The sequence below is a fragment of the Oryzias latipes genome, chromosome 24 (assembly GCF_053564925.1).
Source record: "Oryzias latipes strain Hd-rR chromosome 24, Olatipes_Hd-rR_3.1".
NCBI classification, from domain to species: Eukaryota; Metazoa; Chordata; class Actinopteri; order Beloniformes; family Adrianichthyidae; genus Oryzias; species Oryzias latipes.
In genome coordinates, this window is record NC_136260.1 from 22,100,348 (window position 1) to 22,115,571 (window position 15,224).

The 15,224-nt window shown below is 41.1% G+C and overlaps 1 protein-coding gene across 2 annotated transcripts in view; it reads right to left on the reverse strand.

Moving 5' to 3' along the window:
• The window catches only part of mfsd2b (MFSD2 lysolipid transporter B, sphingolipid), a 31,145-nt gene that overhangs the window by 3,244 nt on the left and 12,677 nt on the right, over positions 1–15,224 (reverse strand). For both annotated transcript variants that reach the window (XM_011491442.4, XM_011491440.4), the window contains 9 exons: positions 14,972–15,097; positions 14,757–14,881; positions 10,741–10,864; positions 6,651–6,729; positions 6,392–6,573; positions 5,200–5,290; positions 2,866–2,987; positions 2,569–2,652; positions 80–163 (listed from right to left, as the gene is read on the reverse strand). In XM_011491442.4, the coding sequence (XP_011489744.1) occupies positions 80–163; positions 2,569–2,652; positions 2,866–2,987; positions 5,200–5,290; positions 6,392–6,573; positions 6,651–6,729; positions 10,741–10,864; positions 14,757–14,881; positions 14,972–15,097 (1,017 nt within the window). The remainder of the gene's footprint in view (positions 1–79; positions 164–2,568; positions 2,653–2,865; positions 2,988–5,199; positions 5,291–6,391; positions 6,574–6,650; positions 6,730–10,740; positions 10,865–14,756; positions 14,882–14,971; positions 15,098–15,224) is intronic.

Here is a 15,224-nt window from a genome sequence, read left to right on the forward strand (position 1 = left end):
ATTGTGACTTCAGCCATGAGGAGGCAGAAAAACACACATTCAGAGTGAAAATCTGCCAAAACAGAGATGAAATGCTCACTGTAATGCCACAAAAAGCCGCTGTCTTCTTTCCAAATCTCTCCAGAAACCACTGCCACAGCGGGATGCTTACCACTGCAGAAACCTGTGAGGTGCAACACACTTTATTCACGACCGCAGCGGCTTTAAACTGACACAACAAATTAAATAGGTGTGAAAGATAAAAATAAAAAAGTAAAAATGAAAACTGTTGATTGCCCCCTCCCCAAACCCTCGTCACTGCTGAGCAGCTGCTGCACAGCGATCACTACCCGCTTTGCTTCTGCCTCGCTGGTTGGAAATAAAATCCTTTTTTCAAGATGGTGGCTTTTCTGTTGTTCTATCTCCATAGCAACCGTTTCATTTGTTGGTCATTTGGGGGTGACAAACAGGTCTTTGTAACTTTTAGAAGAATCGGCAGAAGTACCTTTTTGGATTTCCTTGGCAACTGAGGTTTTTTATTAACCACGGCCACATTCACAATGTGTTCATATTGTATGTTGTTTGTTCAGCTTAAGTGAAAGATTGTTACATTTTCGCAATCTACTTCTCTTTCGGCTTTTCCCATCAGGGGTCGCCACAGCGAATCATCCTTTTCCACCTCACTCTATCATGAACATCTTCTACCCTAACGTTAGCCAACTTCATGTCCTCTGTTAAGACATCCATATATCTCCTCTTTGGCCGTCCTCTTGCCCTCCGGCCAGGCAGCTCCATCTCCAACATCCTTCTACCAATATATCCACTATCCCTCCTCTGAACATGTCCAAACCATCTCAGTCTGGCTTCTCTGACTTTGTCGCCAACACAGGCAACATGAGCCGTCCCTCTGATGTACTCGTTCCTTATCCTGTCTAACCTGGTCACTCCTAAGGAGAACCTCAACATCTTCATCTCTGCTACCTCCATCTCAGCCTCTTGTCTCTGTCTCACTGCTACCGTCTCTAACCCATAGAGCAGAGCTGGTCTCACCACTGTCTTGTACACCTTTCCTTTGAGTCTTGCTGGCACTCTTCTGTCACACAACACTCCTGACACTTTCCTCCAACCGCTCCAACCTGCCTGCACTCGCCTCTTCACCTCTTTTCCACAATCCCCATCACACTGAACTGTTGACCCCAAGTACTTAAACTCCTGCACCTTCTTCACCTCAGCCCCCTGTAACCTAACGCTTCTACCTTGATCCCTCTCGTTCAGACACATGTATTCTGTCTTACTACGACTGACCTTCATACCTCTTCTTTCCAGAGCAAACCTCCACCTCTCTAGCTGTTCCTCCACCTGCTCTCTACTCTCACTGCAAATTACGATGTCATCCGCAAACATCATTGTCCAGGGAGATTCCTGTCTTACCTCGTCTGTCAGCCTGTCCATCAGCATTGCAAACAAAAAAGGACTCAAAGCTGATCCTTGGTGTAGTCCCACCTCCACCTTGAACTCCTCTGTCTGACCTACAGCACATCTCACCACCGTCATACTTCTCTCATACATGTCCTGAACTACTCTGACATACTTCTCTGCCACTCCAGACGACCTCATACAGTACCACAGCTCCTCCCTTGGCACCCTGTCATACGCCTTCTCTAAATCTACGAACACACAATGCAGCTCCTTCTGACCTTCTCTGTACTTTTCCATCAACATTCTCAAAGCAAAAATGGCATCAGTGGTGCTCTTACGGGGCATGAAACCATACTGCTGCTCACAAATCTCCACCTTCTTCCTAAGCCTGGCTTCCACTACTCTTTCCCACAGCTTCATTGTGTGGCTCATCAACTTTATTCCTCTATAGTTGCTGCAGTTCTGCGTGTCACCCTTGTTCTTAAAGATCGGAACCAGAACGCTTCTCCTCCATTCCTCAGGCATCTTCTCACTCTCTAAAATCCTATTGAACAACCTTGTTAGAAATTCCACTGCTGTCTCTCCTAAGCACTTCCATACCTCCACAGGAACGTCATCAGGACCAACGGCCTTTCCGCTCTTCATCCTTTTCAGAGCCTTCCTAACCTCATCCTTTCCAATGTTACATTGGAAAGGATGAGGTTTCCAATGTTACAGCTTTCCAATGTTACATTTTCGCAATATTAAAGTAAAAAATGTGCGAGAAAACGCACTTTTGTGAGCTCGCCACGCAAAATTTAAAACCAAAATGTTTTTCCCCTAGTAGCTTTCCAATGCAGCTCATTGGGAGGCGATGGATCTAAATCCCTAGGAGCAGGTGACTTTGTAAAAAAATTCAAGAAGGCGGCCTCTTCCCAGGGTCAAAGGTCAACAAAACGTTGGTTGTCAGCGTTGGCGGGAAATTTTGTGGGGGCATGGGGGGGGCATTAAAGTTCATTTTTTCACCGGGTCACAGGCGTGTGAACATTTTAGCCAGTTATTTAGTATGCAGGGGGGCACAGTAAGAAGGGGAATAGCGAAAACAATCTGGTCCTTGCAGTCCATTTTTAAGTTTTCTTTTCTAATCTGCTGTAAATGAAACCATTTGATTGACAGATGATGATGACCCACAAGGATTGTCAGCACGATGTTCTGGAAGTGGTCTTTCAGGTCGGCGGCGTAGGTGCAGAAGAGGACGAAGTTGCTTTGGATCAGCTGCAGAAACGAGAGAGAACCCATTCAGAGATGCAGACAGATCAGAACGCCGGCCTTTTTTACCAGAGATGACGCCCAACACCACCAGGCATGGAAACGGGCGAAACCACGGCAGCAGCCCAAAGCAAAAGGGCCAGATCTTCCTCCATCACCACACTGCAGATCACCCAGCTTTCCTTTTGCATTGACCTCAGATCTGCTTCTATAACGCACCTGAACCGCAACAGTGATGAAGAGGAAGGCAGCAGTCAGGGTGAAGTACGGCCCGTGCCTCATCACCAGGACGAAAGCTTGCCGGAAAGGGATTTGTTTCTCCGTCTTTGGGGCGTATGGATCTGAAATGTGGAAAAAAAAAAGGCATGAGGCGTGTCAGATGTCGGATGGTGAAAGGGATAGATTTTCTCTCCGGCTCCGCTGGAATCGCCTCGGCACGCAGTTAATGTTTGATCCTTTTAGAGGCATCCGTTAACCGTACAACGGTTCAGAGAAAACATGATATCAGGCAATGTGTCGGTCTATTTGAGAAGCACAGAGGAAAACATGTTGTCAGGTTGTTGTTTTTTTTTTAATGCTGGTCGAAACACAATCACCTTACGGGAAATCTTGTCAAATACAGAAAAAAAAATAGTCATAAATCTAACAATATTGTGAAGCTGCCATGTAAGAAATAAAGTAAAAATAAATGTTGGAAATTCAATTATAGTAGTAAAATAATGTCTCAGTAAGTTTATCACATTTAAAATGAAAAACTAGGCTTTGTAAAAAAGTAAATAAAAAAAGTAAATGTAGCTTTTTTGTGTATTTCTAATTGACTTTTGTTGCAAAATGTTCTTAACAAATATAAAGAAACTTAAAACTCCCCCCCTGCATTGAACTTTACGATGAGTCTGAGCTCTGAGGGATCAAAATATGTGATTCTTAAGCGAAATAAAAGCTTTTTTTTTTGTATAGCTGCAGGCATGACAGAGAAAACATAATGATGTCACGTGGTCCGGGGACAATCTATAGAACACGGGGGGATTATTTCTGATGATGACTTTAATGCTGATTGGGATGAAGGCTTTACAGAAACATGTGCTTCACTTAGTCGATGCCAAAATGACAGCAGCTTAGCCTGCAAGCGTGTGCTGCTCCCAAATGAATAAAAAGAAAAAATATAGTCATCCTTTCTATTTTTTTGTTAAAAGTCAGTTTCAAATCAACAACGTAGTCAAACAATGAAAAATGATTGTTGTGAAGCTGCAAATGCACAACAAAAATACAAAGTCTAACCAGTATTTTTGTCAAATTTCTCTTTTTTGAGGTCAAATGAACTTTATTTGAAACAATGCGACTCGTTTTGAGACGATATATCTTAAATTAAGTTATTAAAGCAGTAGATTATTTTAGTCTTATTACTATCTCCGTGTTGTTTTTAGCTTGCATGAAATTTTTCACCAAAGTTTTTTTCGTAAATTTTAACTTTTCTTGTTTCAGAAAACAGATTTTCTTGATTTAGGGAAACTTTCGAAAAATTGAAAGTAAACATGCAGTTGTATATAATTTTTAAGGCCTTTCAAACTATAAAATTCTTGTCTTACTGTCTTATTTAAGATTTTTTTTTTTTTAAATAAGCTGGACTCATGTAACAGGATATTTTTGGTGGCAAATGCCCCCAACGCATTCCAGGATTTTGTCTGAAAAGGGCAGGACTTCCTTTTTCTCTAATAAAAAACAAAGCTTATACTAGCTCCACCAGCAGATTTTTCACTTATAACTAGAGAAAGTCATCTTGGTGCCTTAGATCAGGTGATCAGCTGCTCCTGGAGGTACCGAGGCGAGCCTTCGGCAAGCATCCTCACAGTCCATTTTTAAAAAACGTCTCAGTTTTTTATCGCCACGTTTTTGACTCTCTGTTTTTTAGTGTTTTGCTTTTGCCTTTTATCTTATCATTTCTACCAATTCTATTAAACTCTTAGTGTTGTTTTTGTTGTTTCTGAATTTTTCATGTGCAGCATCTTGTTTAACTGCTGTCATTTTAAGGCCGCCGTATTAATAAATAATAATAATTAAATCAATAATAAATAACTCTTTTTTTAAGTCCCACTCTGATTATCTATTTTCAAAGCATTCTTGTTATCTTTTAATTACGATTGTGTCGTTTTTAGCCCAAATGTAAGAAATCTGTCTTTTTCTGAGAGCTCTCTGTTTACATGCCTCACAGCCCCCATTCTAACATTTCCACTGCAGCAAAAACAGCGAGCAATACCAGTCATCTGCAAATTAGAATGTAGGATGTTTTCTACGTCACAAAAACGTCATTTTTCCTTCTTGTTTTCTTTATGTATGTCCTCCATCATCAAAAAATGCCTAAATTAAACTTTAAAAACACCCAAATCCCCATTTTTATCGGAGTGGGTCTTTAACCTTTTATTTTGTAGAAGGAGCCATATTGTTTTGCTGACTAAATCTCAAATGGAATGGAAAATTTGGGAATTTTTTTTTGGGTTTTCCTAAAGCAGGAAAAAGATCAGAATTCATTAAAATTCAGAAGAAGTAAGATCTCACCGTCTCTCTCTTTGACACCCAGGAACATCACAAAGGTGCAGATGAGGAAGACTCCTCCAATCACACCCGCCGCTATCATGTACAGCTCCTTCTGCAGAGACGAAGAACAAAGATGCAGAGTGGCCTACATCCATCCATCTCCTCCCACGGAGGCAGCACAGCCCAGTCTGGTTCCACAATCTTTAATTCATTGTGTTCTCAAAGCCCCGAAAAGTTCACACTCTCACTTTCAACTTGTTAGGAATCTCTATTCTGCAGACAAACTGCAGCTCTGCCCACTGTTCTAATATATGTTCATAACTGCTTTTAGAAGCGGCACGCCGAAGCACAAACAAGAAGAAAAAAACCACAAGTATATGTAAAAAAATCTGATTTCGTTTTTCGGTGCTGGACAGGAAGTGCTCTGCCTTAAACAGTTTGTGTTTGTTTGCTATTTTCCGAAGCGGTTCAGCCCAGAGCTTCATTATTATTTGAGCACATCAATCGCTCGGCCTTTCCCAGGGTAGACTGAGTTTACCGAGACACCACACCGGCCTCGCCGTCGACCGCGGGGGGAATTTAGGAAGGAGCTGCGGAGGGTTTGGTGACGGGGTTCACCCAGAATCCACCGTCTGAAGTCCACATAGCTGCGGTGCGGCCCAGATCCACGCTGCAGGACGCTTTCGTCCTCAGCCTCACAGCAGCGGTGGCGTTTTATTTATTTTTTATTTTTTTTCACGGCTCTGCAAACTGACGTGTGGACGTGAATGTTTATTTTCCCTTCAGGCAGTAGCCACCTCCAAGCCAAAACGCTGCAAATCTTCCAGAAGTTCAGGCTGGGATATAAATAAGCCTAATGACTTGCGGACTGCAGAGACCCCTCTTTGTTTTGGGGCCACTTTTTGGAGCCTGATCTAAGAGAAGAACCCCCCCACCCCCCTTGTGGTTATAAATTGGGAGCAGACTCAGGGTTCAGATGATAAACAGCAGCCTCTCCTTTCAATCCCAACGACATTTACACGCTTTTTTAAACTCCAACCCTCTAGAGTGCCACCAAATATGGAATCACTTTAACAATTGCTCCTTTATTCTTTCCGTTTTTCCTTTTTTATACGTTAAATTCACAGAAAATGACAGCTTTTCTTTTTTTTTTTTTAAATCTTCCCTCCTTCCAAGCACACCTGAGCTGCCAGCCCGGCGCCCAGACACTTACGGCTTGTGACAGGTAGGCCTGGACGCGCACCACGCTCTCGACGACCTCTGCCCCGCTGCTGTTTCCAAGGTAACCGGCAGACACGTTGTGAGTGGGGCAGTGCTTCAGAGTGTGAGCGCTCGCCACGATCTGACCTTGGATGGCAGCGCCGAGCAGAGTCCCCAGCACCTCCATTGTCATTCCTGTCATCACACCAGAACACTTCAGATGCGGCGGGAAGAAACAAAAAGTCGACGTTTTGAACGGGAACAGTCCTCACTGTAGGCAGTGGCTGAGTCCCTCTCCTTCTGGTCTGTGCTTAGGAACATGGTGAGGGCAGAATAAGGCACGTGGAAGCACTGCAAGAGAGCAGAAAGACATCTGTGGGTTTGGGGGAGAAAGATCTGAGGCTCTTCTGGGTCGGCTGCAACAGAAAACTCCTCCCCACGAGGATCTGGGCTGTCTTTGGGTCAGCCTCACGGTTGTGATAGACGTGTGACTGCAGAAACAGGCCCTGTCCGAAAGTAAAGAGGGAGGGTCTAAGGGTGTCGGAAGATTGATTGATTGGATTCCTGACGTTCACGCGTGCTTTTTTCCGATCATTCCAAAACCACAGCCTTTCTCTAGGTTTGCATTTTTCCAGCCAAACATCAGTTTAGAAATAAGAACTCCCAAAATGTTCTGTTTTAAAATGTATATATATATCTTCTATCAAAATGAAAGCATGTCTTTGTCCAGATTCCACGTTTTTTCTTTCTTCTATTACCAAATCACGCCGTGCATCTGCTCCTGATCAAAGGTTAGAACCCTTTGAGGCCCACAAGCCCAAAGGTTTGCCCGTCCCTGGTCTAAGCCCGAAATTTGGACTTCCGTTTGATTCTTGCACAGATATCATGCCTTGCTTCTTTGGACATTTGAGTTATTTGAGTTTTTTCCAAAATCAGCTGGTCCAGAAATAATGAAAATATTTTTTTAAATTAGTCCAAATCCTTTTGCTCCCAGGTCTTAAGAGAAGAAAAACTAGATTTAAGACCGTTACATTTTTGGTTAAGAATGTTATTTTAAAGTTAGACTGGCATTCGTTTTCCTTATTTTCCACTCATTACACTAGTTTTTTGTCACTGTAATCAAAACAAAACTACAATGACGCTCATAAATTGTCAAAAAACACAAACATTTGCTTAGAAGTAGCCAAACGAAACTTATTATTGGGCAGTAGAATATTCAATTTGAAGTAACTCTTTTAAACAGTATTTTTTTTTCCTTTTTTGTTGTAAGATTGTAAGATTTCTGTCCAGTTTTACTCATAAAGTTAAAGAGGGCAGATCATTTGACTACCTTCCTGCGATTTTCTTCTTAGGATTAGTGTTCTTTTCCTATTTTTAGGATCCATTTATTTTCCACGGTATGAGAAACGGCTCCACCTCTGAACGGCCCCTCATCTATTCCGTCCTCTCACCGCATTCATCATCCATTCATTTATTTTCCCACTAACTCCACATCCTCTCTTCCATTCATCTTCCTCCCTTCATCCATCCCTCTCTCCTCTTTATTCCGTCCACTCTTCCAATTCTTTTTGATGGATTGATTTGGATTGTTTTCCTTTTATTTTCAAACACAAAATAAACAAACAAAAAGGGAGGAGTGGGTAGAATAAAATCTTATGAATTACCTCTAATTTTACGATACTTAAGCAAACAGTTCTACATATTAAACATAAAATAACTTTTCTCATTTAAAGACAGGGCTTCATCCTTTGTGGGTTTTTGGCCAAGACCCTTCATGCTATGCAGCCACCAGGGGGTCCAGGTCTAGGTTTCCCTGTGCCTGTCCCCAGCCCGGATATAACACAGGGTTGTGTCAGGAAGGGTCTCCGGCATAAAAATCACTCGAAGCTGATTCACGGTGGCAACGCCTGACATGTGAACAACATTCACGTTTAAAGACATAAAGAAAAAAAGCATAAAGATACCAAAACAATGTCTCTAGTCATGATTGTGTGAGTATTCTGTGGTTTAATTTGTCTTTTCGTTAGTCAGCCTCAGTCTGTCTGGTTTTTCCGTTCCTTAGTGTCAGGTCTTCTGCTCTACTTTGTCACCTTTTTTGTTTTTTGTTGCTCCCATGGGTTTGTCGTGTTGCAGTCCACGTCCAAACTTCCTAACTACTAAAAAACGATGTGGTGTTGGACTGTCCATCTAGCGCCTTGGATCTCAAAAGCAATTCCGACACCATTCTCACTACTTTCTTTATTGTAAACAGCAAATGTGACGTCAAAGATTTCACAAAGTAAAAACTTAATCAAAACGAACCTTTTATGATGACTATTTATAAATTGTTCAAATGCAATGCATTGTGGTCAATAGTCCACCAATCTAGCCAAGTTAATGCACACTGGTTTTTTGCAGAGACTTCTGGGAAATCTCTAAGGCACTCTGTGTTGGAATTGTAGCTTCGAACACAGTATTTAGTGCACTAAGTAGGAACTGAGACACAACCTTAGTTTATTTATGAAATATTTTGGTTGCTGTCACCCAGCTCCTGCATGGTAGGTCCTACATCTGACAGATTGTCCCGTTAGGCTTCTCATTAAAGCCTCTCCAAATTTTTCCGTTTGTATTTTTTAAATTTGTATAAGATTTTACTCTTTTTTTCTATATTTTCCTCCCTGTTGTTCTACATTCTCACTCCACAGACTGAGATGCACTCTTTTGGGTTGTCTTTACAGAAGCTGGTTTAATATCTTTTTCTTTTCTTAGTTAATATTTTCCTTCTCTTTCCTGAAATTGCACTGTATTATATTATAGCCGTAGCCTTTTGATTCATAGAATGAATTGCCGGCGTGTGTCCCTCTTTATGGCTGGTTTTTAAAGGACAATCTATGCATTTTCTCATCCCAATCAAGAAATCGGATTATTTCTCACCAATAATTCGTTTTATTCCTCGTCCATTTATCTAACTCTCCTTCTTAGCACTCTCTGTATTGCCATTTCTTGCTCATATCAGCAAAGACAAACCTAAAGTTACTGAATCCTTGTTGCTGATTTGTGTTTGGATTCGGGGCGCCCTAAAATAGAAGCACTCTTGACTTCAAGCTTTTGGCCAAAAGATCGGATTCAGAAAGGAAATCTTAGCAGTTTCCATCCTGGCAAGCCTTGGATCTACCCCCATCCTCCCCCCACTTCTCCCAGAGAACAACTCCGGCATCACTTTGTAATTTACACAAGGGCTCAGTCAGCACTGCGGCCAAACGAGCATGCACAACCGCAACCGAAATAAATGCGGCGCGAGGGGGATTTTTCAATCGCTGCCTCTGTGCAGCACGCCTCAGCGCCGAGGCCGAACGCAAACATTTACTGACATGAACCTGCTGCTGTCAGACACACATGGAGGTGTGGAGAATCCAGTGGAAAGCCATTACGAGTGGATTGCACACAAGATGACAGTTCAGAGCTTGCAGTCCTTCTGAATTCTGTCCAAACTTCACCCAAACACAATGATGGCAGCTAAAAGTGGAAACCAGCATTTACACAGCCAGAACTTCCTGGCAGGGCTGACTGTACACTTATCATATAGTTAGAATTAGATGCTGTTGCAGCTCACCGCAGTGTGGTTGCAGAAGTCTAAATTGTCTGTGGCACATGGGAAGATGGGTTAAAGGCAGAGCAGAGAGCGAAATGAAGAGGACGGAGAAGATGATCAGATGATGAATTGTGTTACTTAGTGTTGTCAGTCCACTTCAATTGCAAAATCAGAGGCTAAGGAGATTACCGGTAGTTGTGGTGTCCCACAAGGTTCAATTCTGGGCCTTTTGCTATTCAACATTTACCAGTACATAAATGGTGTATTCAGTGTTTCAAAACTGTCATTTTTCTGTCATTTTTTGCTGATGATACAAATGTATTTTATGGAATACATTTGTTGGGTATACTCTACAGACAATTGGTGCTAAATAAATAAAAAAAAATGAATGGATCACAACAAATTATTTTTTGAACTTATACCAAAAGTAATGTATTTTGGTAACTTTACTCAGTCAGTATAGAATTATCAATTAAAACAAATAATGTCACAATCTATTTATTGGAGTGTCCACTATTTTCAATGGTTGAAATAAATTAAATCAGATCAAAAGAAGGAATTTTTGGGATTTTATGTTTTGTGGACTGCCAGATACATCATCCCTTGGTACACTCTGTACATATTGTTCCTATTGTTAGATTTACTTTTTTTTACACTGGGGACTGCTTTCTATTTCCTTGTCCAGTGAACAGTGACAATAAAGGCATATCTTTCTATCTATTTCACCTAACAGGTGAACAAAGTTGCATCGCAGCACAAATGTGTGGAGATTGAGTGGTGTCCATACTCACAGTGATGAGGGTTTGATAGAGGCAGTAGAAGCCCAGGTACCAGACGAACCTGCCACTGATGAACGGAGGAACAAACCAGAGGCAGACGTACGAGACCACCAGGAATGGAGTGCAGCCCAGCATCCTACGCGACAAAGCACCCGGACAGGTGTGTTTACTTTTGATTGGCTTCTATCTGCAATGCACATTCAAGCAGCCACTTCCAATCAAAAGTCTATGTTAATGCGCATAAAACCCTTTTGGGCTTCTATGTTCAAAACTCTCACGTTCAGCTATGTGTAGTTATGCAGATTTTGAGACCATTTTTGGAATCTACGCACAAAACACATAGCCGTGCACTGCAAGTTAAACCTTTTTTTAATTCACGGCCAACCATTTAAAAACTGATCATGGAGGAGAAATTAATAATTGCACTTTGAGCTGGAATTACATGACTAATTTTGTCCTACGGGCCTTTCCATACATTTCCGGTTTTCACCGTGCGAGCCTCTTTTTTTGTACTTTCCATAATCTTTTTCTGCATTATTCCGAATATCTGTTCTTTAAACGCTTTGACAATTCTTGACATTAAAGCTTTTGAAGGTTCTGATTTTGTTCGAGTTCTTCCTGTTTTTCTTTTTACCAGTCAACCGTAACAGATGGACGCACAGGGCTGCTAAAAACCTGCCTTTTTTTTGGGAAAATTATAGTGTTTTGAAGAAGTGGAAAATGCTGCTTGGATTTGGGGGAGAAAAAAAAGCAATGCTTTTCACAGAAGTTGAAGTGTGTGGGTTATGTCTCATTCATAAATATATACAATAGTTCTCTATCATTATGGGCGGCAGGTGTGTGTCACAAAAATGACTTTTCAGCAACCTTTGAGTTTGTTTATGACATGTCTAAAGAGTGGAATGGACTGGGAAAAATCTCAATGTGATCTGGGAGAGGGTGTCAGGAGGAGGTGGAGGAGGTCTGGTGGCTTTTCGGGCATCATCCGGCCTCCTCCCAATCGTTTGCCTAAAGACAGTTGCCAGCGCCGGGGGCTGCAGTAATGAGCGGCCTGTCATTGGAGCGCTGATGAGGCCTCGCTGATCGGGAAACGGCAGTGATGCCAGGTGAAGACAAACGCTGGCGTACTTTCCCACGAGCTGCTCTGTCACACCTGTGCCCAAGTATGCATTAGACGTTGAGCAGCTATAATTGTGGCGAAGGAACGGAATGAGGTTTTGCAGGATGTGTTCTTCAACGTCAGGCTCTGCAGGTCACGTCTCTCAAGCTTGTCTTTTTTTTCCTGAGAGATCTTTCCTTTTTGTTTTTCTCACTAACTACTTTAATCACAAGACTAGAGAAAGGAAAAGTTTGATTAAAAAAACGTTCAAATCGTGCATTTAGCCCAAATATACTACTTCCCTTTTTGACCCAACAGAACTTTTTTGGGATTTAAAGGTATTTTGACATTTTTCTTTAGTTTCTTCTTTCTGAATTTTGGCAATTTAAAGCAGGCTTAACATATCAGTAATTAACTACATTTGCTCTTCCAATGCATGTTATTCATTGCTGCAGACAATCTGACTTTCTCATGTGAGAAGTGGAAAGTTAGGAGACGATGCACCTAAAAGCCATAAATTAAACGAAGACATTAAACTGTGATGACCAAAAAAAAAAACAAATTCATTTGTTCATTTTTTAGCTTTGTCTTCACACTTTTAACCCTTTGACACCTGAATCTATTTCAAGCTATGAAAAAAAATCACTTAAGTTTTTGCTTTCAAGTTGATGCTAAATTAAGGTCATTTTGGAGCTAATGAGGTTTGATGCATCAGAAGGTGTTAAGGGGTTAATCGATTTGGAGTTTCCACATTTAATGTTATTGAATTGGTTTATGAATAAGTGGAAACATTTCTTTGAATTGTGGACTGAGAGCAGAAAATGGATGAAAAGATTGATGAATGTGAATGTGAATTACAAAATGACGACAGACAGCCATAATCTGTTGAAGTTTCTCCATATCTGGAAAAACAGGACCCCTAGAAATAGATCAAAAGTTACTCATATATGAAAAATATCCTTTATTTGACCAAAGAAAACTGCCAATGAGGTAAGAAAAATGGTCCCTGAGACATGTTTTCTAAAACAAAGAGTATTTTGCTAATAAAAAGATTATTTTTCTTGCAAGACAGAATTATTTTTATCATTTTCTCAAGATTCTGTTTTTGCATCAGTCAGAAAGTGAAGTTGTACGACTGAGCCATAAATTAAAAGAAGATATAAAACCTTTCAACTTCTATGATGATCAACATACACAATTAACAAAAGAAATTACAAATGGCACAGATAATAACGGGAGGAGTGTTCATCGATCTGAAAAAGGCTTTTGACACTATTGATCATAAAAATTTAATTAAATAAAGTGGAAAGATATGGAATAAGATATTAAATTGGTTAAACAGTTACATTAAAAACAGGCAGCAGTTTATACAACTGGGAAATTTCAAATCATCCCTACAAAATGTAACCTGTGGCGTACCACAAGGGTCAATATTGGGCCCCAAACTGTTCATCCTATTTCTAAATGACACACACCTGGTGTCAAATACACTCAAATACTTTGTATTTGCCAACGACACAAGTACACAATGTACAAGGAAGAATCTCAGGGAAGTTAGGGACACTAAAACAATAGTTCGACATAAATAAACTCTCCCTCAATGTTAACAAAACTAAAGTCATGATTTTTGGAAATTCGCCTAATTCTGCAGATCTGGAAGGAAAAGTTGCCATTGGTGATTATGAGGTGGAAAGAGAATTTAACGATCCTGTAAACGTTTTTTATTAGATAAGACTTTTTTGTCTTCTGGAACATGGGTCTTTTTACTTTGTTAAGATTCCGTTTTTGCAGTGATTGTCATTTTAGGCGAGACATTCTGATTTCCTCATCAACCAAAAACTCACCACCCACATTCAGATGGCTTTTTTTAAATGGCAGCCAAAACATCCACATTCTTGTGCAGCCACTAACATGTCCTCCTCTGTCTTCCTCTGCCGCAGACATTCTGGAAAAACCACTCTCGGGGAGGTTTTGCTGCTCCTGCTAACTGCCGTTTGCTGCAGTCACAAATAATAATAAACACAGCAGCAGGCGTCTCAGGGCCTGAAGTCTTCGTCCTCGCGGACTCAGAAGCTGAGATAGACATCACTGTAAATGTGTCTGTTGATGTCTCAGCTTCCTGCTGAAAGGGCAGAGGGGGATTTTCAACCGTGGAAGTGTTTGCTCTCTCATGACAAACGCAGGCAGGGTCCTGCGGGGGCCGTGAAGGCTGATTTAACATCAACATCTGCCTGCCTGCCTGCCTGCTGGAAGCGGCAGATTTGGTCCTCCTCTGTCGCTGCCAGCTCCTGTGTGATCCGCGGTTTTGCAGCCAGTGCTGCTCTACAGAGAATGCCATGCCTGTGCGTTTGAAAAACTGCACACAAGGCATTAGCGCCAGAAAATATGGATTAGGGAAAGCACTCAAGACTGCATGAAAATTGCAAAGCTCAATGTTTCATATCAAGAAGCAACAAAGCATGCAGGTCATAAAGGAACGCTGCAGCTGCTGCTTAAGAAATGTAGTTACTGTTTGCAATCTTCAGGTGGGTATCGCATTTTGATTGCACTTTTGGAGAATATATTTTATTTGGACAACCAAATTCAAAATTCATCAACAGATTAGTGATCACTTGGCTGTAATTTTTTTTTTACATTTTCTGCAAAGAACCTGATGATTTTTGCAAACCAAATAGTTATTCTTGCATCTTTAGACTGTTTTTAAGGTATATTGATATGTATTCCTGCAAAAACTGAATCTTAAGAAACATAAAAAGATTCTTTTTTTGAAGAAATAAATGTCTTATTTTTTTGTCTCGCAAGATAAAGTAAGATTTCCAATGAAAAAGGAATTCTTTTTTGTTGGAGGCGTGATTCAAAATTCCCTATAAATAGATGACAGATTTGAGTCATTTTCATAGTTTCTGCTGCGGGATAAACCGTGGCCTACCATGGCATGAGTCTGCCGATCTTTGTCCATCTGCTCTTTGTGATGAAGAAACCCACAACAGGGTCGTTCACCGCACCCCAGACTTTACCGATGAACAACACCATGGAGGCCTGGAAGGCGTTGATCTGCAAACAGGGGCAAGTTGGGGCTCAGGGAAACTCAGCGAGCAGAAATGACTGTTTTCACTTTATCCTGTTTGTTTTGGAAGAACCAACCTGAGCGACATCAAGTAGGTAGATCTGCAGGAAGAAGGCTGTGGCGCTGGCAGCGACCTCCTTGGGGGCGCCGCCAATTGCAAAACACAGTTTGCTGCATATCGACAACTTCTGGCTCAAGTCTGTCTGTTAACAGAGAAGATATTTACGTTTAGAACAAGTTTCAATAAATACGAGTCAAGAGAAAACACGCTTTTTTCAATTGCAGGAATTCCTACAAGTCTACTACCATAAATTTCACATTTGAATGAAC